This window comes from Xenopus laevis, chromosome 2L, assembly GCF_017654675.1.
Source record: "Xenopus laevis strain J_2021 chromosome 2L, Xenopus_laevis_v10.1, whole genome shotgun sequence".
NCBI lineage: Eukaryota > Metazoa > Chordata > Amphibia > Anura > Pipidae > Xenopus > Xenopus laevis.
This window is the reverse complement of record NC_054373.1, coordinates 66,389,868-66,416,451: the sequence shown is the minus strand read 5'-3', so window position 1 is coordinate 66,416,451 and position 26,584 is coordinate 66,389,868. Positions and strand designations below refer to the sequence as shown.

The following is a 26,584-nucleotide window of genomic DNA, read 5'->3' as shown; positions in this document are numbered from 1 at the left end:
GACCAGAATACCTACAATTTTTTGATTACCGACTACCCCCGTATGCTGATCGTCTATACACTCCGTAAGGTCCATAAATTCTCTACACGTCATCCCGCATGACCTGGGAATTCAAGCCTGTAATAGAGCTTTATCCTCCTCCCCAACCTCGGGGAGTACCTGTTCATCTCCTCATTCACCTGTTGGAACTAACTTTGTCCAGTAATTTTTTCAGATTCGAGAGGCAGTTTTACCTGCAAGTATCTGGTACGGCTATGGGAAGTGCGTTGGCACCTTCCTATGCCAACATCTTTATGCTGGAATATGAGACTACAAACATTCTGCCACATTTGGGGCATTTGATACTAATGTACTTCTGTTACATAGATGATCTTTTTCTGATATGGACAGATACAGAGGAGGCCCTCCTTTCTCTCCATCAGGGTTTGAATGAACTTGATAGCCCTACCTGGAGCCTGACGACGGCTCCAGGTGAGCCGAAACTTGTTGATACACCATGCACCAATAAATAATCTTTTGATGTCCATCTTTTGATGGCGTCTGCTGTGAGTGCTTTTAGGACTGTATATATATATATATATATATATATATATATATATATATATATATATATAACAAATGTAACAAAAAATAAAGTTGTGGTATCGCAGAGCAATTGTTTTCATGGATGCTGTTGTCATTCCAGAATATTGTACTTTTCCCTCTGCATAAATGCCTTTGTAGATTTCGAAGTGTGTTTAGGGTCAATGTCTTTTTGGAATATCCAACCCCTGCGTAACTTCAACTTTTTGACTGATGCTTGAACATTATCCTGAAGAATTTGTTGATATTGGGTTGAATTCATCCGACCCTTTACTTCAACAAAGACCCCAGACCGTGAACTAGCCCCACAGCCCCACAGCATGATGGAATCTCCACCAAATTTGACAGTAGGTAGCAGGTGTTTTTCTTGGAATGCCATGCAAATTGCTTTTTGTTATGAGCAAATCAATTTTTATCTCATCGGTCCAAAGCACTTGGTTCCAAAATGACTGTGGCTTGTCTAAATGAGCTTTTGCATACAACAAATGACTCTGTTTGTGGCGTGAGTGCAGAAAGGGCTTCTTTCTCATCTCCCTATCTTTGGAGGTGATCTTTGTGTTGTCTGTAACCATTCTCACAATCCTCGGCATATTTCACTCCTGTAATTTTCTTGGCCTGCAGACCTAAGTTTTACAGCAACTGTGCCTGTGGCCTTCCATTTCCTGATTACATTCCTTACAGTTGAAACTGGTAGTTTAAACCTCTGAGATAGCTTTTTGTAGCCTTCCCCTAAACCAGGAAACTGAACATTTTGTTTTCAGATCTTTTGAGAGTTTCTTTCAAAGGATCCCATGCTGTCACTATTCAGAGGAGAGTCAAACAGAAGCACAACTTGCAATTAAATATCTTTTTTTCTCATGATTGGCCACACAATTGAGCAGTATTGTATTGAGCAGTTACATGCATTCAAATTTGCAAAACTGAGTGGAGTAAATTATTATGCAGCTTGAGGGGTGTTCCCAAACCTAAATTTAATAATTTAGATAACTGGCACTCTAAGCGGGCGACAGTGGTCTATGTCAGTGTTTTGTGCAAAATGTACTTACTTTACCAGACCAGAGGTTCAGGACACCTAATAGTTATGATCAAGACCTTCAAATCTGCCCACAGGAGCTCCCCTTCTTGGATCTTGCTAGGTCAGCTTTTGTCTGTCAATGATAATGCACTTGCTCAGTATGGTCTGGGCTTTTGTTGAGCTAAGGGTTCATCAGATACCAACAAGCAGAAAACGAGGGTTGTTGCTACATGGTTAATTTATAATCAATTCTGATGCAGATTTCTATGCTGTTGTGTAATGTGAATCCAATTTAATAACAATTTATTACTAGCCATGCAATGTAAGTTTTACATTATAAACCATATATTGTGAGTTGGTCCCTAAGCAGCCCAGAAAATATTTTGTGAATCAATAGAAAAGAAGCCTAAAATTTCAGCTTCTCAATAGCATCAATAATCCAGGACTTCAGACTTGTCACAGGGATCACTATCTTGGAAAGTGTCTGCAACACTCACATGCTTAGTGTGCTTTGAGCAGCTGTTGAGAATCTAAGCTAAGGGGTTGTCACAAATCATAAAGCAGAAAATGAGGTTGGTCTGTAATATAAGCTGATGTTGCAAGGCTGATTATAACATTCTGATGCTAGTTGCATTGGTTTCTGTGCTGCCATGTAGTAATTATCTGTATTAATTAATAATCAGCCTTATATTGTGACATTTATATTCTATGTGTATATATATATTTTGAGGTCTATAAGTTCAGTAACTGACAGCAGCACAGGGCATGTTCACGAGTCAGCAGAAAATAAGATGGGGAGCTACTGGGGCATCTTAAGAGGCACAGATCTAAAGTGACAAAGTGCTCTGGTTGCCATGGGCTGGTATAAAAGCTCAAAACATAATGTACAACATTGCTAGCCTACTTCTTTAGTTAAGCTTTAGTTCTCATTTAAGGTAGGCAGTGTAAGTGTAATCAGGTCCTGTCAATATGTTGCAATGCTTTAAACCAGAGATCCATGACCTTTTTTAACTGGTGCAAATGTAAAAAGAGTTGGGGAGCAACACAAGCATGAAAAAAAGGCTCATAGGGAGTGCAAATAGGGACATTGATTGGCTATTTGGTAGCAACATGTGGACTGGCAGCCTACAAAAGGCTCTGTTTGGTAGTACACCTGGTTTGTGTGACTTAAAAACTTCCCTACAAGCAAGGAATTAAAAAATTAGCTCTTGGTTTGAGCTCCCTGTGAGCAATATCAAATGGGTCAGTGAGCAACATGTTGCTCACGAGCCACTGGTTGGGGCCACTGGTTGGGGATCACTGGCTTTAAAACATTCTTGTTAAACTTTCATATTTGTTGTGTGTTTCTTCCTTAGGCAATCTGTTAAATATAAACCAATGACTTATGAGGAAAGCCGTGTGTTGGCACTACTGTTTATTTTTTTAGCCTTACTGCATTATGTGTTGCGCACTGTATATATCTTCATAATGCACATACTAGATATTTTAATTTTCTCTTTGTAGGTGCCATTCGCATTCCCACTGTCTCCTTTTCAGAAGAGGAACAGAACACCACTGCACTCAGAGAGTTTGGAGAATACATACAGAAAGGTAATCTTAAACAGAATTGAGGAGACCATTTGATTATTTAAAGTTGTTTTTACCCTTAGCATAGAGTAATTGTATATGACTTCTTTATGGAAGTAGCACCTCCCACTCACCAAATGTCCATTGCCAACATGACTTTGTGCCTGTCCTGTACCACTGGCACTTTGATGTGCAGTATGCTATAGGTCTGATAAAGAAGAGCAGTAACATGAACAAAACCTGACTTATCACTTTTAGCTCTATAGCATCATATACTGGAGAAGGGGTGAGGTGTAAATAGCAGCTGTCACAATGTAAAAATCATGTGGTCACAATCTTACAAACTAAATTCTGGTCTCAAATTTTGCATGCACATTTTTTAAAATTTGCTCTTAAAATATATTTTTTTGCCGCACATAGCCACAAAGGAATTAGAGTGAACATTGCATACCTTGGCGTATTTTCAGTTATGTATCCTTGTAAAGTAAAAAAAGAACAACATAAATATTTACTCCACAAAACTCTCTATTGTACTGTTTTTTAATGTGCATATTTACCCATAACAACTCTATTCAGAGTTAATTGGCCTATTTAAAAAATAGAGTATACTCACAAGTCTGTGGAAAGATTCTTTTCAAGACAATAGTTACCACAATGAAAGGGCAATAGAGAAAAAAATCCACTGCCTTCCTCTTCCTGAATGTGTGTGCACTGACAGGAACAGGATCAGCCCATCAGTGCATACTTTGCATTTGTGTGCTGAAAATTACTGTGTGTACATAATTACTTTAGACAAATATAGAGTACAATTTACTGTTGGTGTCATTAACTCCATTTTGCTGAGTTAAATTCGAATTAGAAAGATGGAGTAAGGCTAGCTAAATTGCTTTGCTCCAGCTTGCAAAATAAATGCATTTTGGTATTTGTTAGTGTAAATTATGAAATGGTGTCAAGACAATTGTGAATTTGTCCATTTTTATTGATATACTGGCCAAAATGAACATATTACACAAACTTAGCACCACATAAAAATCTGTATAATTATAGTCCTTTTCAAATTAAACATGAAACCAAAATAATTTTTTCGTGAAAACATCCATACCTGCTATAAAACTCATTTACAAATCTCAGCTGTCAATCATATTTTGCCTGCCCCTCTTCTGTGACTTAGGCATAGAGGCAGGGCAGGCAATTACTTTCACTTTCCATTATGCACTTAGTAGATGTCCCTGCACTCCTCACATTCCTCCTCCCTTCTCACCATCTGATTGTGTAGCCAGAGCATGGGCATTGGCATCAGGCATGATGCAAAGCCTGCCTTAAGTACAGAGCCCATAAAATGACTGCTGCCTGCTTGTTGTGATTGTGAATACCAAGACTAAGGGGCACATTTACTAAGGGTCGAATATCGAGGGTTAATTAACCCTCGATATTCGACCATCGAAGTAAAATCCTTCGACTTCGAATATGGAAGTCAAAGGATTTACCGCAAATACTTTGATCGATCGATCGAAGGAAAAATCGTTAGATCAAATTATTAAATCCTTCGAATCGAACAATTCGTCGGATTTTAATCCATCGATCGAACGAGTTTCCTTCGATCAGAAAAGGCTTACAAAACTTATGGGGAAGGTCCCCATAGGCTAACACTAGAGCTCGGTAGGTTTTAAGTGGCGAAGTAGGCAGTCAAAGTTTTTTTAAAGAGACAGTACTTAGACTATCAAATGGTCGAATAGTCGAACGATTTTTAGTTCAAATCGTTCAATTCATAGTCGAAGGTCGAAGTAGCCTATTCGATGGTTGAAGTACTCAAAAAAAAAAACTTCGAAATTCAAAGTTTTTTTACTTCGAATACTTCACTCGATGTTAGTAAATGTGCCCCTAAACAAACAAGATTTAAATCATTTTGATAGTGTAAGTAAAGGTTATTTTGCTTGATTTACATCATAAAATAGGATTTGAAATTATTTCTTAAGGTGACAAGTCCCCGTTAATGGCAGCTGAATACTGTTTGTGCCAGTAAACACTGCTTACTTTATTGGTAGACTTACTAGACATTCCTATATCTGTGAATTGTTGTATGTTATAATTCTACATGCTATTTAAGCCCGTATAAGCATTCAGTGTAATCAGGTGTATTTTACTGGGATCCCATATGCCCAGATTTTTGCTTGTTGTGTAAAGTCCAAGATCTAGGTGTCTAAAGATGCGGGGAGTTGCTTTGCACAAAAGTTGAAGGGTTGAGAATATACAGAAAAATAATCAGTTTTTATTTCTCTCAGTCTTCCCTCAGGTTTTCTCCTCAGTTCTAATTCACCATGAAGTATTGGGAGGTTACAGTCATCTTTTTAAAGTACAAGGCACTGACCTCAGTCTACTGCCATACATGTTACTGGCTCACATTGATGTTGTACCAGCTCCGCCAGAGTCCTGGGAGGTGCCGCCTTTCTCTGGCGAGGAGCGAGATGGTTATGTTTATGGAAGGGGGACTCTAGATGACAAGAACTCTGTTATTGTGAGTAATGGGAACACACTGAGGCTGATGTACTAATATAGGTACATTTTACCAGGACAAGTAGTTATAGCTAAAAATAGCCTCTTTGCTTTAATTTTTTAACATGCCTGATGGTTGCTATTGCTTTTACACTGGTGGAATTTAGTATCTGTATTAGCAAATTAGCCCCACTATTAAAATTGGTCTTATTTGCTTCCTAACAAGTACTTAAGCTGAAAAAAATAGCTGAATGACATCACAAAGTTAAAAAATAGTTTAAGTAAATATGAATGTGTCCTTAAAGTGCAAAGAAAACCCAGCTTTGACATGTTTTCTTTTCTTAGTGTTAGATCAGATTTGATAGTTGCTGTGCCACCACCCAGAGCCAGTAGCTCTATGACTGAACTTCGATGGTAAATTGAACTTATTGGGGCAAATTTACTTACCTACCAAATTTGCGCCAGCGTTGGCTTCGCCGCAGTTCACCAGACAAAGTTTCACCAGGGCACCGCTAATTCACTAAAATCCGAAGTTGCGCTCAGGGAGGCGAAAGGTAGCGAAGTTGCGCTAGCGTTAATTCATCAAGCAAAGCGAAGTTATGTTAGCGATGCCTAATTTGCATTCGGCGCCAAGTTAAAGTACAATGGACATATATGTAGCAGAAAATACATTACACTACACAAGCCTGGGAAAGCTTTATAAAATGAAATAGAGTTGTTATTTTGCCCTATACATGTGCCCACTGTATAGTTTAGGTGCCATATGTTAGGAAATGTAGGGGGGAAGGAGTGTACCTCCAAAAAAATATACAATCTTTTTCAGCCTATCACCCTTAAAGGAGAAGGAAACAAAAAAAACTAGACCACCTTCAATATGTTTTCCTTCAGGCCCCCTCCTGAAACGCCACAGTAAAAACGCTGAGATAGCTGCTGCTTCTGTGCACCACTGTTCAGAAGTTTTGCCCCTTTTCAAAGTTTGGCACCGCCATTTTAGAGTTGGCGTATCATTTCTGCCCTGCGCTCCCTCTTTGTGACCCCCTCCTGTGACGTACTCATAAGCATATTTAACTGCACATACCTGCGCTAACCTACAGACCTCAGTCAGACAGTCCCGATCACTGGCTGGCTTATTTAACATTCCCCTCCTCCGCTCCTGCGCTCGCTCACTGACAAACTGTAAATTAAACCAGAGCGAGGAGCTTCAAAGCTTCCCCTAATAGCCTAGCAACAGGAAGCTGCGTCTGCTATTGGAGTGAGAACGAATGAGGCGGGGGCAGAGAGGTCAGCATCAGCATGACGAATGGCTGCATCACGTGACCGCTTTGTCATTGCTGCACAGGGAAGACTTGTGCGCATGCGCAGGGCACTGCTGGTAACGATTGCGCATGCGTGTGCCATATTTGGAAGGATTTCTGGACATCAGACAGGGTAGGCTGTTACATACATGTTTAATCTTTTTAAAAAAACTATTGCAGCAAAAAGAGGGAATGCTTGGGGTTAAACATATATACTCTTCTTTGGCAACACTTAGAGCTTAGGTTAAATTTTGATTTCTCCTTTAAAAAGTAAAAGATGCCAGCGTTTTTTGGGACTTGGGAAAAAATGTCAACTTTTTTTGAAGCAAGCCCTATCTACTCTATTGCACTTCGCCTGGTCTGAGGTGGTTAAGGCAAGTCTGGCGCAAGAGGTAACGTTTAGTAAAATGCGCAAGTTATTGAATTAGCGTAGTTACGTCCCTTCGCCATAGCACAACTTCGCCTGGTGTAAGGGTGCGAAGTAGTGCTAGAGTAGGTCCACTTCGCTAGCGAATTTACGCCAGCACCCATTAGTAAATCGGCGTAGTAATGAAATTACTTCACACTGGCAAATTTGTCCTAGCGTTAGCCGCTTTGCCCTTTAGTGAATTTGACCAATTTTCTCTTTCAGTTTTTCTTCAAGTCCCATATGCAGTACGGGAGTATGCCATGCATGTTCCAAGTCCAAGCATTCCAATCTTGAGGCATATTTAACGAAGTATAAAACTAGAATTCACTACAGTTTGCCAAAAGGAATTCTTACCTCTGCCTATAGAAAGTTAGCACATGTTGTTTTTTAACTTTGAAAGTTTTGTTGTTTGCTACATATTATCCCTTAAGTTACTGAACTACTACACCACTCGAAAACATGAATTGTACTGTGCATGGAACCCATGCTCTTATTTCCTTGATTCCCAGAGTGTTATTGGAATAATGCTGAATTCAACTTTTCATACACCTTATAAACTCTGTTGCCTCTTTTCAACATTCTCCTCAACAAAGATTGTATCTATTGTACAGTGCTCAGTAAGAAAATCTAGGTACTGTAGCTGCTGTCCTTCCATTTACCTTTTTGCTTATTGTACTGCATAGGCAAAGTCCATCTGTTGCTATCTCCTTATCTGTATTGGATCTGAAAAGAACAGATAATAATAAAAGAGTGCTTGATTGTAGCTTTCCCAGTTAATAGGCAACCTAGGAATGCATTTGTGCTTACCAAAAATACCTAAATGCAAAATATTGTCTTTATACTTGGACAATGGGAAAATTCATAATTAGTAATAATTTAATTTAATCATATCTATCCTGCTACTGAAAATTAATTCATCATAATTCTTACTTGGTTTGTTTTCCATTGAGGGGCCCAAAGATAACAGAATAAGGGTATAATTTATATGCATAGAACACATTTATATTTACACACATTTCACCTAACCGATATAGAGATATAAGAAGTGAATGAAACCCAAAGCATCAGATTTTTGCAAATTCCTCATTATTACAGCAGATCTGGACTGGGAGTCAAAATAGATCCTGCCATTCCAAGTACACAGAGGCCCAAATAGTCCTCCACCAGCCCACTAAATATTGACAGCCTATGGGACCTTACAGCAGCCCCTCTGGCATTTACCAGAACCCACAGCTTGCCAGTTCGGACCTGTATTACAGTATATTGATTTACAATGATAATTGAACATACATAAACCTTTTTGTTTACAGAAAAATTGTTTGTGTTTACTGCATGTTTGATTTTTTTTGCAAAGTCACAGAGTAGAATGAACATCAATGTAATAAATAATTTTGTGAAGTTTTGTATTTCTTTCAATCCTGAGCAACCATCAAATTCTAACCCTAAGTCTCCCTATAGGCAATGGCACATGGGTCATTAGGGATGCATCTTCAACTAACCCATACATGAGGCTCTAAAGTGCCCACTAGACTTTTATTTAACCTGTGGGTTTTTTTTGTGTTGCCTCTTTGGCACTGGGTTTTTTGAGATAAAATATCTGGCCTGGGATCAACTACATATATCTATTGAAAGGCTTGGAAAATACAAATAGGCCAGGACTAAAAAAAGCTTTTTCATAGGCCCATGTTCATCCACTTGTGGCTTGGGGGCCAAACAAGAAGATTATCCTGATTTGGCTCATCAGCTTGGTGAAACAAAGCAAACATACATCAACTCATTTGGCAACCTCACCAAACAAGTGGATCTTTGTTTATGGCCAGCCTGATATTACCTTGTATTCTTGGAAAAATGGACAAATGATGCACATTCAGAAGCATGATTCCTCCTCCTCACCCAATGTGCTCTCTGTACTAGTATATCCAATTTTGTTTTAACAAAACAGAATTTAAGCTCTTAAAGTTTACCAGGAGTGACTTTTTGCCATTCCTGATAACCTGTTGGCGCTGAAGCCTGAGGTGAGTTTCTCAATTTGCCTCATGGCTGGAGTGTACCTGTACACATTCCATATAAAGTGATTACTGTAAACCTATAGTTACTTTGTACTGGACACTGATATTAACCTTGTTGTCATTTTCTTTGTTTAAAGGGGATTCTTCAGGCACTTGAATTTCTCCTGAAAAGAGGCCACAAACCTCAACGATCTTTCTACATAGGACTTGGGCATGATGAAGAGGTAGTGTGTGTGTATGTGTATGTATATATATATATATATATATATATATATATATATATATATATATATATATATATATATATATATATATATATATATATATATATAAATTGTCTGGTTCTGTACCCTTTGTTAAAAAAAAACAACAAACATTCTATCTGCAACTAAAATGTAACAATGAAATTAAATGAAATTACAATTCACTGGTAAAAATAGTCTGCAGTGACAGCTGCTATTTGAGTTAGTTTCCACTAAATGTTAAACAAGTTTCACTTAAAGAGGCAGTATCCCCTTTTTCAACATGAGTATAATGAATAGGACTTGTGCTGAACATACTTTTTGCCATTTATTTTAATCACAAAAAAAAATCTATTTTTTATTTCTTTAGCTAAACGGGGACACTGAATTTACTCCATGTTTGGTCTTTGCAAGGTTGATGATTATATTATCCGGCTACAGCTAAACACAAGTCCATCTGTGCATTGTTAATTTATCTGTCTTGCAATGACCAAGCATGGGGTCACTTCAGTTTCCCTGTATGACCTGTTAATCTAGAACATCTCGTTATGTTTCAGCTGTAACAGTCTTGTTTGGCCTGGAGGAAATGTGCTGGAGCTGGTAATACAGTGAGCTCTCTGTGTATCATGAATTTGTGTTTAGATATACAATCTTACTTTTTATGTAGTTTCCCCTACATATGGTAATCCACAAGGACATTCAACAGGTTTATCACATATGTAGATTCACATGTAAAAAAATTATGATTTCATATTTTCTGCAAGAGTGCGGGTGCTAAAATAAATTGTACTTAATAACATAATTACACTGAATACAGCATGAACAAGGGTAAGTTCGAATTTGGGATTATATAAGAACCTTTACCTTTTTTAGAAGAACTCCCAATGTTAGCATGACAAGATGATCTTACCAATTAAATTTTAACTTCTTAAGTCTTAGGTAATTTTAATATATGTGTTGGTTCCTTCACATATAATTTGATCTTGTGAACCAGTGGTTGTTAAGTTTTGTCCAGGAACATAGCTAGTGGGCTTAACATTGAGTCTTTGCCTGCTACAATAGGTCCGCCTGGTGGTGTACATAAACTTTTGTATCTTTGGGAAAGTATAAAAAACAGGAGTAATTGGATTATCTTTGCTAAAAAATTCTTGAGATTCTCATCAATAATGTCACTAATAAGCTCAACGTTGGACACCCTGAGGGTTGACCATCATCTCTGCATATGGTGATGTCTCAGAAAAGTGCAGAGAACAGTATGCTGGAAATCTGCAATGCCTCTCGTGTATGTCGACTGTAGAGATATGCAGTTTTAGGTAATTTTCAAATATAGACAATATATGGACTATTACCACTTAAAAAGATTCACACCATAGACTTAAATCTCTTAGGACTTTTTTTGTATGTGACATCACAAGGGAAGGGGAGGGCCTATATACCCTGCCAACCACTTACTCTTTCTTATTAATTCACAGATTGTACACGCTAGACTTGATAAAGGGCACAGAGGGGCCTGAAATCCATTTGGGCTGACTAAACACTTTTTTCATTACTTGACAATTTATCAGTGTGCTACTGGATTCTTTCTTGATTAAAAAAGGCTACTATCAAATTTATTTAAACTTTGATAATCCATGGGAGGGTTGCTGGCGCACACAGGGTTAATGTTACCGGTTTTGACGGTTTAAGTACGTTTTAGTGTGGGCTGATTGGTAGTTTACCTTGATCCCGTGTGGACTTCCTGCGGGTATAAAAGGACAGTGGTTGCAAGCTTACCTTTTCATTCCAAGTATAGCTGGCTTGGAGGTGTCTTCAGCATGCTGTCAAGATTTGTAACCCACCCAATATTTATATTCTGTGTTTATTAAATATTGAGTAATGAAATGTTTATTTATTTATTCATGAGGTATGTATTAAAAATAAATAAATAAATAAAAAATAAATAAATATATATATATATATTATTATATATTGTCGCAGCTGGAGGGTATTAAGTATTGATGTGTTATGTTTAACCCAGCCTGGAGTGTAAGGCAGGAATTTTTGCATCAATTTAGCCACATTTTTAGTAGGCAGCCTTGAATGAAATATAATTCTAGGCCGGCTAGATCTAGTTATAACAATGAGCTAATTGTTATGGCTATTTGTGATATGATAATAAAAGCTGGGGCCATTTATATCCACTCAATTCCGACTTGTATGTTTTTATTTGTGTGAAATTGTACATTATACCATTCCCATGGACTGGGCAGGGTCAGATTGGCCTAACAATGGATCAATGGGTGGTCTCAGGCTCTAATTCCAATCTTTCTGTTTCCACTGTGGAACATATGGCACTTTCTGTATCTAACTGATACTGATCAACTGTGTGAGCCCAAGTTGTCAGGGTCAGGTTCTCTGGTCAGCCGTAAGAGACACAGTCTGACACTGTGTTTGTTGGGAGGGTGTCCTGCCATTACTAATACATGTATTCTAAAGTAAAACTAATTTTTATAATTACTGGTTTTAGGTTTATTGGCATGACAAATATTGGTCTCAATAAATTATGGGGCAAAATTACAATTTGTTAATGTAAAGGTTAATGTGATTTAAGTCTTTTTGTTTGTATGCTTAAGGTATCTGGCCACAAAGGTGCCCTAAAGATTGTGGAGAAGTTGCAGTCTCAAGGAGTTCAGCTGGCGTTTGTTTTAGATGAGGGCTTGGCAGTCCTGGATGGTGTTATTCAAGGAATACGTCAACCTGTTGCCCTGTAAGTAAAAATTAGAGTAGCAATATCGGAGTAGTGACAAAGTACTATTTTATTGGTGGTAATAAAACACATTAAATTACCCCTTAACTTCCTATTCCAGCTAAGGGCTCTTTTAAGAAATCTAGAATTATAACGCGTTATTTTTGTGGTAAAACTTCATTTTTATAATTCCTAGGATTGGTACCACAGAGAAAGGTTCAATTACCTTAGACCTCACCGTAAATCGTTCACCTGGTCATTCTTCTATGCCACCCTCTGAAACTAGTATTGGGATCCTAGCTGCAGCTGTGTCTAGGTATGTATTTACCAGCAGTTTTGTCCTGCTTTTCTCATGTAGTGGGTGATTATCCTGTCCTTGTTTGAAGAAGTTTAAGGAAAACTTTGGCATATTAAAAACTATAAAAACGCATGTGGGACAGCCGTGTCATAAAATCAAGCACACGAAATTACCTTACTTTTTAATAATGCATAATCAGGATATTTAACATTGTGGAAATGTCTCTTTTATCAAGCTTGCTATTGATAACAAATCTTTTTCTATTGACTTCATGGGGCAGATTTATTAAGGGTCAATTTGAAAATTCTAATTCTAATTTTGAATTTTTTTTTAAAATTCAAATTAGACTAGGGAATTTTTCATACTCAATTCGAGTTTTTACAAAAATTCAAATTCAGTTTTCGAGATTTATCATACTTTGGCCTTTTAAGAATTTGAATTTGACTATTTGCCACCTAAAACCAGCCAAATTACTGTTTAAGTCAATGGAAGAGGCCAAGGGATCAATTTGGAGATGTTTGCATTCTTCCTGACATATGATTTTTTCTGAGAAAAAACTTGAATCGAGTTTGATAGAATTCGATTCAAGTTTACGGTCATTTAAATTTGTTTTGAGTTTTCATAATTTGATTTTATTAATACATTTCGCCAGGTCAAATTTCGCATTCATTCGAATTTAAGGGAGTTTAAAAAACTCACATGAATTTGAAATTCAACCCTTGATAAATGTGCCTTTATGGGGCATATTTATCAAGGGCCGAATTGAAAAAACATAAATGTTGAAGATTTTTTTTTTTTTAGTCGAATAGGTCAGTTTTCGCTCAAATATGTCCTTATTCGGCTGCATTCAAATCGTACGAATCGAATTAGTAGCGCATTCGATCAAAATAGATTCAAAAATTTTCCCAAAAAAACTTTGATCTTTCATAGTCCACCAATTGACTCCAAATGGGTTCTAGGAGGTCCCCCATAGCCTAAAACAGCAATTCGGCAGGTTTTAGATGTCGAATGGTCATAGTCGAATTTTTAAAAAGACAGTACATGATAAATTTTGATATTCGAATTTGAGTTTTTTTCAAATTTGAATTGAATTTGGACTATTCCCTAGTCGAAGTACACAGAAAATAGCTCGAAATTTGAATTTTTTTCATTCGAAAACTCTCCTCAACCTTTGATAAATCTTTGATAAATCTGCCCCTATGTGTTGCCAACATGATGCAAGAAAAATAAGAGAAGAACTTGTTGTGCTCCCATCAAATAATATATTTAAATGAAATGGTTTTGCTTACACGATGGACAAAAGTCAGTACCATCTAATGTGTTATGTTGGTACATATGACATGATCTTGATACAATTTCATACACGTTGAATTCGGAAGTACGAATGAAGCACATATCAAGACAATTTCACACTTGAGAATGTCAGAAGCACCAAAGAAAGCACTGGGCGATATAGACATTTAGCTGGAAAATTGTACCACGACATTGTAAATACAACCATTTCATTTTATTAAATTGTTATATTCTCACACAATCATGATAGGAGCTGCCCATTTCTTCTTTTTTGATTGTAGCCACTTTCTCTGCTGGCACAGGTAGTCAAGCTGGGGAAACTTGTAGGCTGTAGGCTTACTTATAGGCTAATTTCTGAACCCCTACCAATTGTATTACAGATTTTGAATGCAGATTTTTATGGACTTTTTTTTGTATATACAAATTGACTTTTTAAATATTTTTTTCTATTGTTTGGTTTTAGCCCTCTGTGTTCTGAGCACCACTTCTATTTATTGTTTTCACCATAATGTAAGAGTCTATAACTTAATGTTTCTGTCAACTATGTAAAGGTTGGAGCAGAATGCAATGCCCAATATGTTTGGGGAAGGTCCAGAACAAGACATGTTTGAACGTCTTTCTACCAAGGTAATCACTGACCCTAAATTTCCTGGGGGGTAATTGTAGATTGAAAAAATGTCGGGACTCTCCACACACTGTCCGAAAATCGAGGATTCATACGATCGGATCTTTGCATCTATGGGAAGCTTTGTAATAAAGAGGCACTTATTGTTTTTCATAGACCCAGAAATAACTGACCCTTATAGAATTGTGCTCCATGTTCCCCCGATGACTTCCCTGGTTGCTTTTACAAATTTATACAAGTACTGTTTCTGTTTTACAGTTTGACTTTCCTCTCAATATTATCATGGCAAATCTTTGGCTATTCTCCCCCATTTTAAGCAGGTTAGTAAATTGCATTTATTCTTCTCCTGAGTTGGTGTTTCTCATTAAAATGTTGTAGACATTTTAACATTAATAAGCTATTTTTGTGTCATAGAATTCTGGAGCGGTCTCCTTCCACCAATGCCATAGTGAGGACAACAACTGCTCTCACCATCTTTAAATCGGGGATCAAGGTGAACTACAGTCGTTTTTAGATAACAAAAAACGTAGATGCTTTCATAAGGTCCACAATATTGATGTCTGATGTAAACAATGTTTGGACATAGGTTAGCACCCTTCTATAACCACTAATGTTTCTCTTGTCTATACATCTGACCTTTGTGCCTCCAGGGAGTAGCAGACAAACTAATAAAATTGCTTGAAACAAGGAAGAATAGGATGGAGCACACAATCCGCAGACTCTGCTGCACAATACTTTATTTGATCACAACATGTTTCAAGTGTACACTTGAAAAAAGATCCATGTGATCTGAAAGTGTTTTGCAGCAGAGTCTGCAAATCGTGTGCTCCATCCTAATCTTCCTTGTTTCAAGCATCTTCATTGGTGTGTTAGTGTGACCTAACATTGAAAAAGAGCACAAACACAGGTGAAAGTTGTTTGAACAAATTTGGTTTTATTTAAACTAATAAAATTGTACAGGTGGTTCATCCTGCCTAAATAATGACACATCTGTTGTTGCAGGGTGTGCTGTTTAGGGGCAATTATATTGTGCTTGATGCTGTTTGTTATGATAGCATGCACATACGCACACTTTTACAACTACCAGTGCCATAAATGAAACCAAGCCCCTTTCAGATTTGCACCTGAGGAAGGGGTTGACCCCAAAAGCTTGTGCCAACACTGCTGAATAAATGTCTTAAAAGGCAAAACCATATGTTTGGTGTGCTTCCTCCCTATGGGTATTTTCCGTTTCAGAACAGTACATGAGTGGCTGGTGCACAGCCAAATCCACTTGCTCGGCCGTATTCAGTCCCATGGACATATACTATGGGGACTTTAGGTTATCTACATATTATTATTCTCATCATGCTGTAGAATAGAGCGCACATCGACATTTCAATGTGGAATTATAGCCACAGCGCAAACAGTGTGTGGAATGAAAAATGTTTCCGGAGACTTCTGCCTCCCTTCCTCAGTTCAAGATCCTGCAAGGACCCACTTCTGGGATCTGTTAGAATTTATATTGGTATTGCATGCTACTATTTAAAAAATGCTACTATAATACTTGCTAAAATAAATGTCTACCTCCTTGAAGCTAAACCTCCTGGAGGCCACCTTTATAAAACCAAATACAATTACAGGATCCATTATCCAGAAACCCAGTTTCTAGAAAGCTAAGAATTCTGGGAAGGCCATCTGCCAGACTCCATCTTAAACAAATAATTCATATTTCCATAACTCATTTAATTTTTTATTCTGTAGTAATAAAACAGAACCTTGTACTTGATCCCAACTAAGATATAATTAATCCTTTCTGGGGGCAAACCAATCCTATTGGGTTTATTTTCTATTTAATTTTTAAATTATTCCTAAGTAGATGTAAAACAATGTGATCCAAATTACGGAAATACCCCTTATTTGGAAAACCCCAGGTCTCGAGCATCCTGCATAACAGGTCCCATACCTTGATATACATTTGAACTTTGCAGAATCTCAGTATAAAACGCTTCTATTTCTTTTTATAGTCAAATGTGATCCCACCTACAGCCACAGCAACAGTTAATTTTCGGCTTCACCCTGCACAGACGGTACAAGAGGTAATAACGGACACAGAATAGAGTCCTTTATCATATCCCTAGTTAAATACAACTTTTGCTGAATTTTGTGGGGTAAGCAACTGTAGTATGAGTTTATCTGAAGATGCAAAAATTAATATGCAGGTCTATGCTGACTGGTTTTGTGAACAAGGGATGCAACAATCCAGAATTAATTTTTGCAGGGTTCGGAATTGACTCAATCCTGAGTGACTAGTGGGATTGAGTTTGAACCCCTATAATGTCACGTGACTTTAAAGTGCAGGAAAAACCAAAGATTATACAATTTTAGGGATGTTTCTAATTCAGTTCAGTAGTCAGCCAAATACTCAACAAAAGATTTGGATGAATACATGGATTTAGTACATTTCTATTGTGAACTGATTTTTTTTCTAGCAGAAATATTTCTAGGCAAAGCAATCTGATCTCTTGTGATGTTGAATAGTATCATCCACTCTACTGATAGTCCTTGCTGAGATCCATAATCATTAACTCCTGTGATTTGGATCAAAAGTCTGTTGAACAATAAGGGACCTTTTACCTAGACTTTTCTCACATATTATTCTCATATATTATTCTCACATATTACTTTAATGCAAAAATTCCGAAAACGTAAAATCAAGTTTTCCAATGCCATTACGTTTCCACATTTTTTATAGCAAGCAATTTGCACAGGTTATATAGTGTACACCTACAAAAACAATATAATTCTGGGGGTGGGGGAAATGTATGTAAAAAAACAGCATTTTGCATACAAATTTAGCATTTTAGACTTTGCATGTTGCACTTGCTTTGTAAATGTGCCCTGAAATCCTAGTTTTATAAATTTGATTATTTTCACTTTGGTGTGATAGGGAGGGACAAAGACCATGTCTTGAAATTATATATGTTTTTAGCTAAAGGACAGTAGAAGATTGTCCCCATTGGCAGACTGAATAACATCAAAAATGATTCATGTGGTTCCTAGCATAAAAATAATGCATGATACTGCATTTTCAGCCAATGCAATATTTAGGTTGAAGTACAAGTTAGCCAGGGTTCCATCTCAGTTTTGCACCCAGTGTACTAAGTATGGGAGTTAGTTGGTTATCATATTGCTGTTCTTGCCACACTGCATCTATGCTATCTATAATAGGCATCTCGGTGTACACTGAAGTTTTGAGTAGATACAAGAAATGGATGTGAAATACCTAAAATATCTGGAAATCTTGTGTTTAATAGACCTGGTATCGCAACTGTAAGAGTACTGTGTCAAAGGTAAAAGATTGTAATCTATGTACCAAAGGTTATAGTAAAAACCTATGGCCTCCCTGAAGCCGAAGAGTGATGTTGGTAAGATGAGTACAAAGAGGGACGAGAAAGAAACAGGATACAGAGTGGCACCATACAGAAGACCTGCTGTATGGTAGCAATGCCACTGGGGAACATATGTGTGCCCTGTTTTTGATCTAGTAGAAACTAGTGATGATGGGGATCTGTTTGTTTGTAAAAATGATGTAACTGAATGTCTGCTTTTCAATTTAGGGCAATGGCACATGGGAAGTTTTGTTTCCCATGTAGGTGACAAAATGCCGAATAATATTTGGTTTTGAATAGTTTTGAATACTTTTTGCATTTTGTGCAATTGAACAATTGGACCATCTTGCATTGAAATTGTCTTTATTTTCAATTTTTGTGTATTTCAATGTTATCCTATACTGCACAATACTAAATGTTATGGTAAAGGTAATCATCCCCTAGTGTCTGTATATTTGGTTTGATTTACCCATAAAAAATACAATATGGACAAAGTTAAGTGCTATTAAGTGCCATCCCAATGCAATTTTTTTTGAAAATAAAAAAACTGGGACGAACTTATTATTAGTGCAAACTTTTATAAATTGTCCAACCTCAAAGTGCTCTTTTGCACTATTTTTTTTATGCTCTTGAAGTTATTTAATCAAGAACTTATATCTGCCATTTTAAATAGGATACAACTATGTATGTGTTTCTTGTAATAATGTCGTCTGGGTTTGATTCTTTTTTAGGTCCTGGATATTATGCAGAACACTATCAAGGATGAAAGAGTGGAAATATCTGTCTTGAATTCATTTGATCCTTTACCTGTCAGTCCAAATGATATGAGTTTAGGGTACCAGATTCTTCAGCACACCATTCATAATGTGTTTTCAAGAGCTCCAGTTGCCCCAGGTCAGCTTCTTAAATTACTGCTGCTAAGGTAGATTTAATTTTAAAATTTGCATCTTTTATTTATATAGTGTAGACATAATACAAAGGGCTTTGCAGAAATTGCTCATCATTCACCTCAGTGCTCCAGTGCATCTTTCAATGCAGTTTCTTGATCAAATGCACACAACACACTAGGACCAATTTTATGAGGAGCCAAGTAAGCTGTCTGTATATTTTTTTCGAGTGTGGGAGAAAGTAGTAGGAAACCCAGGCAGATACACAGCCAGGGAGAACATGAAACCATTTGTAGAAGGAGTTAAACATGTTGCTCCATTCCCTTATTTATTGTCATTTATGAAAAACTGTGACACACTGGGTACACATACACCTTGTATGCCTTTTGTGTGTCAAGTTTTAGTACAGTACATATGAACTAAATCTATGCGCATCATAGCCTCCCTAATATGCATGATTTAATGAAAGAAACAATTTCCAAGGGTGATGGCACACAATTCACACTAACACCAATGCAAAGGTATTTTCTGACATTTGTCACCCACTCTTGAGGTGATAAAATGTAGCACATGACATCACCTTAAGCGACTATTGCTTTTCCATGTAATCATGAATAACATTCATATTCTTCCGAATTACACATACCAAGGTGTAGTATTGTATACTAACTCGCTTAGGAGCACTGATCAAAGTATATATACATACATACACATAGCCACACAGCATGATGGAACCTCCACCAAATTTGACGGTAGCAGGTGTTTTTATTGGAATGCAATGTTCATCTTCCGCCATGCAAAGCGATTTTTGTTATGACCAAATAATTACATTTTTGTCTCATCAGTCCAAAGCACTTTGTTCCAAAATGACTGTTGCTTGTCTAAATTAGCTTTTGCATACAACAAGCGACTCTGTTTGTGGTATGAAGGCTTCTTTCTCATCACCCTGCCATACAGATATTCTTTGTGCAAATTGCGCTGAATTGTAGAGCGATGTACAGATACACCATCTGCAGCAAGATGTTCTTTCAGGTCTTTGGAGGTGATCTTTGGGTTGTCTGTAACTATTCTCACAATCCTCCGCATATGCGCTCCTGTATTTTTCTTGGCCTGCCAGACCTTGGTTTTACAGCAACTGTGCCTGTGGCATTCCATTTCTTGAGTACATTCCTTACAGTTGAAACTGAGAGTTTAAACCTCTAAGATAGCTTTTTGTAGCCTTCCCCTAAACCATCATACCGAAAAATCTTTGTTTTCAGATCTTTTGAGAGTTGCTTTGAGGATCCCATGCTGTCAGAGACATGGAGAGTCAAACAGAAGCACAACTTGCAATTGGCCACCTTAAATACCTTTTCTCATGATTGGACACACCTGCCTATGAAGTTCAAAGCTTAACACGCTAATCCAACCAATTTGTTGTTGCCAGTAATCAGTATTGAGCAGTTACATGCGTTCAAATTAGCAAAATTACAAGGGTACCCACATTTTTGCACAACCAGTTTTTCACATTTGATTTAATTTCATACAACTGAATGCTGCTTTTCACTAAAAATGTTTGTTCAATAAACACCCCAGTACCCAGATGTTCCTGGGAAATGAAACACATACCAGTGTTATCATATGAAACATAACATTTATATAACATTTTTACTGAGACTGAAATATCGGTTAAATAAATTACCACTTTTTTTGTCTTTGCAAAGACCTAGGAGTGCATTTTCATATGATGTTGCATAGTTTTTTATTCTGGTATCCATATTCCTTTTTAGGTGTTTGTGTTGGCAATACAGACAGCCGCCATTTTGTCAACTTGACTAATAATATCTACAGATTTAGCCCTGTGGTGCTCAAAAAGGAGGATGTGGATAGGTAAGTAAATAGCATCCAAGTGTTGGAAACCTATTTTACCTTTAGTGTTATTTCTGGAAATCATTTTGTCCTTGTTTGACGCTTTAGTAAGCGTATTTTTTATTCCCCATTAACATGTCCCAGTCATTTTAATTTGTGCTACAAATAGAAATATGAAAGTATAAATTACCAAACATAAACAGGTGTATTAAAGCTTGGCTTTATTACTTGGCAAAAAATTTATTAATTTTTTCCTGGAATTTACATTCAATATTGCTGGGTGCCTAATGCTAAGAACAGGTCATAACAATAGGGTACATAAATAATCATCCCAGAAATCATATAAGTTGTGAAGACACAATGGAGGTCACATTATTTGACAATTAACAACATGTATCTATCTCCACCTCAAAACATATTAACAAGTGAAATGCAGCTCTTTACCATTAGGGATGGCAGAGCCCCCATCCATAGCGGACTTTTCCAAGGTACCCTGTCTAGCTGTGTCTGTACAACAGCTGGTCCCCCATATAGGTAAAAAGCGAGAAGAGCTTTACACATATAACTTGTCACCCTCAGAAAAACGAATTAATATATGAAGAGAACTTGGCTTGACCGTCCGGCAGTACCCGTCAATTGGGCTCATCATGATCCACAGCCTTGCTACATCATAGAAAGACCCCTCATCTTCTGCCAAGTGACCTCTAAAGTTTTTATAGCTTTGTGTAAGTGAAGGGGCACTTTGATCCATTCTCTCTATTCAGACTGGTAGAAATAAGCTCATTTCAGATTAACTGTGCTCACTTGCAGGTCATGGAGTTACTAACTTTATGTCCCCTTGAAAGGCTTAAAGGAGTGGTTTACCTTTAAAGTGATACTGACACATTCCTATAAAAATAGGAACGTGTCGGTATCAGTGAAAAGAAGCTGCACGCAAAATGTAAGCTTCTTAGAGCTCCCAAAGCATGACTGAAGACACTCAGGAAGATGATTTAATGGTGTCGGAGGGTCGCCGTTACTAAGGTTCGCCGATCTAGCAGCGGCATTGAGGAGCTTTTAACTGCTTACATTTCATGCAGCTTCTTATCACTGATACCGACATGTTTTTATTTTTATAGGAATGTGTCAGTGTCACTTTAAGTAAACTTTTTGTATGTAATTGAATGGCCAATTCTAAACAATTTTAAATTGGTTTTCATTATTTATTTATTTTTATTTTTATAATTATTTGCCTTTTTCTTCTGACTCTTTCCAGCTTTCAAATGGGCGTCACTGACCCCGTCTAAAAAGCAAATGCTCTGTAAGGCTACAAACTTATTTTTATTGTTAATTTTTATTTCTCATGTTTATATTCAGGCCTCTCCTATTCAGGTTCCAGTCTCTTATGCAAATCAATGAATGATTGCAAGGGGAATTTGGACCCTAGTTACCAGATTGTTTATAATGCAAACTGGAGAGCTGCTGAATAAAAAGCTAAACAAATCAAAAACTACGAATAATAAAAAATAAAAAACAATTGCAAATTGTCTCAGAATATCACTCTCTGCATTATACTTAAAGTTAACTCAAAGGTGAACAACCCCTTGAAAGGAACAGTTCAGTGTAAAAATAAAAACTGGATAAATAGCTAGGCTGTGCAAAATAAAAAATGTTTCTAATATAGTTAGTTAGCCAAAAATGCAATGTATAAAGGCTGGAGTGACTGGATGTCTAATTTAATAGCCAGAATCCAACTTTCTCACTCTGAGTTAGTCATCGACTTGAAGGGGGACCAAACGGGACATAACTGTTCAGTGAGTTTGCAGTTGATCCTCAGCATTCAGCTCTGATTCAAAAGCAACCGTTGTGGCCCACCTCAAGTCACTGATTTGTTACTGCTTGGTCACCAGGGTAATCAGTCAGTGGAAACCAAGAGAGCTGGAAAACAGGAAGTAGTGTTCTGTTATTTTGACATCCAGTCACTCCAGCCTTTATACATTTTTGGCTAACTAACTATATTAGAAACATCTTTTATTTTGCACAGCATTTTATTTTTATATTGAACAAAAATACTAAAACTCAAAAATGTTATTATTGGCACAGGGGTGATTTTTTTTTTTTTTTTTTATCTCCAACAGGATTCATGGGCTGAATGAGCGAATTTCTAAAGATGCATTTGAACTCCTTGTGCAGTTTTACATCCAGTTGATTCAAAATGCAGATACAGATAAAATCCTTCCACCACACCTTAACACACATGAACTTTGATTGGAAAAAGCCAGATCAACAGCGTGGATGATTTTTGATATAAGAAGATGGGTGAGGACTGTCTGCATATTGTTCCTCTTCCTTACTGCAGAACATTACTTACTGACACATGTCTATTTTATGGATTAAACTCTATTTCTGAATATTTTACTGTATTAAATGCAGTGTATAAAACCTTTTAGAGCAAGACGCTATACCATTATAACAAAATGAACCTGGATACAGAGAATAGATAGTGCTTGTGTGTCAGCCCCTTAAATTGTATGATCTATGTGGCATAGAACAAGTTAATTAATCCACTTACCAGCATTAATATATCACCCAATCTCCATACTTTGGACCAAAACAAAAGGTTGTGGGAATTCACTCAAATAGCAGAATTGGTTATAACATTTCCAAAGTAAAAGGCAGAGACCAGCTGTAAACAAAACAGTCTGCTTTACTGCACTTGCGTTTTCCATAAAGAATGTTTTAACAGTACACACAGGACCACACGTGCCTGTCAATACAAAATGCAGTACAAAACACGGCTGAGCAAAGCGAATGATCCACTCAGTGGGGGTCATTTATCAACATTGGGCAAATTTGCCCATGGGCTGTAACCCATGGCATCCAATCAGATTGCTGCATTCATTGTTCTACTTGCAGCTGGCTTTAAAAAGCTAATCACTGATTGGTTGCTATAGGTAACAGCCCATGGGCAAATGTGCCCAGTGTTGATAAATGAGCCCCAGTATGTCCTTACCCTAACGATATATGGGTAAGTTTGTTCACCACTGCCAGCTACCAGAAAATAGTGGTGGACAAAACATAACTATACTGTAAGTGCCACAGGGTATTCACACAGAGCAGTGACAGACAGACCCAAATGTTTGTTTGAGCATTTTACCAGCTAATGTATTCCAATAACTTTTCAGTGTGCAGTAGAGCAGTTCACTTATCTTACATAGGACAGGCTTTACAATTCAGCCAATTTACTACATAAAAAATAAAGAAATGAAATGTTGGGAGAGATGTTCTGTTCCCAGGTGCCCTACAATTAACAAAATTAGCTGAGGTATATAGGAACAAACCAAAGCAGTTGTTTCTCTCTCTCACAGAACCAGTGAACATTGTCTCTCTCTTTGTTATCAGCAAGCCCTGAATAGAGATAACAGTACTAAGAAAATCCGTTCATATCAGTGAATCCCATACCATTGAATCTAACCTAGAGGGATCCATCAGGACTCTGTAAGATAGTAAGCCCCCTTTAAAGAAGACCTTCAATCTGTTTGATGCCAAAATCTTTGAAGCATAGATGGCTATTTATAACTTTATACGTTCCCCTATAACTTTATAACTTCATCTATAGGTAGGGGAAATTGAATCTGCCTGCTTAACAAATAGATCTGTTAAGCACTGACACATACCTTAATTATAGATAGATACTTTGATTATTTTTATTCCAAATAACCTGACTTTAAAAGTGTAATACAGGTATGGGATCTGTTATCCGGAAATATGTTATCCAGAAAGCTCGGAATTACGGAAAGGCCGCCTCCCATAGACTCCATTAGACTTGATCCAAACTAAGATGAAATTAATTCTTATTGGAAAACCAACCTTTTGGGTTTATATAATGTTTATATGATTTTCAAGTAGACTTAAGTTATGAAGATCCAAATTACGGAAAGAGCCATTATCCGGAAAACTCCAGGTCCCGAGCATTCTGGATAACAGGTCCCATACCTGTACCAATAAAACCATGGCAACAAATCTTTCAAATTAAATACCTGTTCCAAAGAGCATATAGCTAATGACATTCAACTGCATATATCTATCAAACAGAGAAAAGTCAACACCTGCCCAAAAATGACTAGTATGCAGATTTTTAAGAAGGTCATGCAGAATTTGTCCCATTGTTCCCATATGCACACCTATGTGCCATAACACACATTTCACAAACAGCCTCCAATGCAATACAGGGTTGAAGATGGAGAAGCACCCTTTGAAACCTTGTGCTGTTTTTCTGCATTATTCATCTATAAAATACCTGCCTAACTTGGTTAAGCTGCTGTTTTAATCACTATTCACGACAGCACAGAAATGTGTTAGATGATCAATCTTCCTTTGTACAAAACCTATTTAAGAAATTGATTTGAAAACAGGTAATATGCCTTATAAAGCTCACATTAATATTACAATGTTTTGGTAAATAATATTTTAATATACTTCCTTTGTGTTGGTATTACCAGAAATTGGGTAGGGTTTTGATAAATCAGGATATATCTCAGTACAGCTGGGTGTGACCATGCAGATTAAAGCATGGCCTAAAGCAGGTGTCCCCATCCCCAACCTTTTTATTTACATTTGAATGTGTCTAATGGGTAAAAGAGTTGGGGAGCAACATAAGCACAAAAAAGTCCCTGGGTATGCCAAATAATGGATGTGATTGGATATTTGATAACTCCTATGTGGAGCCTACAGGAGGCTCTGTTTGGCAGTACACCTGGTTTTTATGTAACCAAAACCTGCCTCCGAACCAGGAATTCAAAAATAAGCACCTGCTTTGAGACCACTGAAAGCACCATCTAAGGCAGTGATCCCCAACAAGTAGCTCGCGAGCAACATGTTGCTCACCAACCCCTTGGATGTTGCTCCCAGGCCTCAAAGGAGGTGCTTATTTTTTAATTCCAGGCTTGGAGGCAAGTTTTGGTTGCATAAAAATCATGTGTACTGCCAAACAGAGTCTCCTGTAGGCTGACAATCCTCATAGGTGCTACCAAATAGCCAATCAAGACACTTCTTTGGCTATCCCAAGAAGTGTTTGCATACCTGTGTTGCTCCCCAACTCTTTTTATTTTTGAATGTGGCTCATGGGTAAAAAAGGTTGGGGAACCCTGATCTAAGGGGTTGGTGAGCAACATGTTGCTCGTGAGCCACTAGGTGGAAAACACTGACCTAAACTGTCCCATTTTTAAAGGAGAATTCAATCCGTAAAAAAAAAACCCTCGCCCCTACCCTGGGTAGACCCCCCTCCTTCCTCCCCCCAACCTACCTGCCGCCGGGCAAATGCTCCTAATTTTTTACTCACCCCTTTTGTGCAGATTCTGGCCTCGGAGTTCATGGCAGCCATCTTCTTCTTTTTGGGAAGTTTCGGCGCATGCGCAGTTGGAGTCAATTTCTGGTCCCAAACCACTGCACATGCACCGTAAGTCACGAAAATTTCCGAACATTTTTTTGAAATTTGTGACGTTCGGCGCATGCTCCAACTGCGCATGCGCCGAAAATGCTGTCAAGACACGAAGATTACCTGAGAAGAAGAAGATGGCTGCCGTGACCTCCGAAGCCAGAATCTGCAGGGAGGAGTGAGTAAAAACTTTAGGGGCATTTGCCCGGGTGGGGCGGTCCACCCAGGGTAGGGGGGATGTTTTTTTTATTATGGGTTGAATTCTCAAGACTGTTCCTTCATTAAAGTCTTGATAAAAATTACTTCTAATTGTAGGTTATGAAACATGCATTCATTGCAGTGATAAAATATATATAACTGCTTAATTTATATGCACTTTTGTGTTCAAATAAATTAATTTATACTGTTATTTTTGTACAACATGGAGTTGTCAATGTGAAATAAATTAATTGCTAAACAGCACTGTATTTTATTTCTTTTACCATTAATACATTTTGCCAAAATATAGGG

The 26,584-nt window shown here is 37.4% G+C and overlaps 1 protein-coding gene across 3 annotated transcripts in view; it reads left to right on the top strand.

The window, feature by feature from the left end:
• Positions 1 to 25,453, top strand: part of pm20d1.L (peptidase M20 domain containing 1 L homeolog) — a 36,188-nt gene extending 10,735 nt beyond the window's left edge. The window contains exons 2-14 of one of the 3 annotated variants that reach the window (XR_001934395.2): positions 3,101 to 3,187; positions 5,446 to 5,678; positions 9,507 to 9,593; positions 12,224 to 12,357; positions 12,533 to 12,652; positions 14,479 to 14,554; positions 14,811 to 14,872; positions 14,967 to 15,045; positions 16,559 to 16,630; positions 18,655 to 18,817; positions 20,580 to 20,679; positions 21,238 to 21,383; positions 22,776 to 22,848. Coding sequence is in view for 2 of the 3 variants with exons in the window: in XM_018246483.2 (XP_018101972.1) it covers positions 3,101 to 3,187; positions 5,446 to 5,678; positions 9,507 to 9,593; positions 12,224 to 12,357; positions 12,533 to 12,652; positions 14,479 to 14,554; positions 14,811 to 14,872; positions 14,967 to 15,045; positions 16,559 to 16,630; positions 18,655 to 18,817; positions 20,580 to 20,679; positions 22,776 to 22,905 (1,343 nt within the window). In the remaining variant the exon portion in view is untranslated. Of the gene's footprint in view, positions 1 to 3,100; positions 3,188 to 5,445; positions 5,679 to 9,506; positions 9,594 to 12,223; positions 12,358 to 12,532; positions 12,653 to 14,478; positions 14,555 to 14,810; positions 14,873 to 14,966; positions 15,046 to 16,558; positions 16,631 to 18,654; positions 18,818 to 20,579; positions 20,680 to 21,237; positions 21,384 to 22,775 lie in introns of all 3 variants that reach the window. The other 2 variants (XM_018246483.2, XM_018246484.2) reach the window with 2 other exon arrangements.
• Positions 25,454 to 26,584: the final 1,131 nt, after the last annotated feature.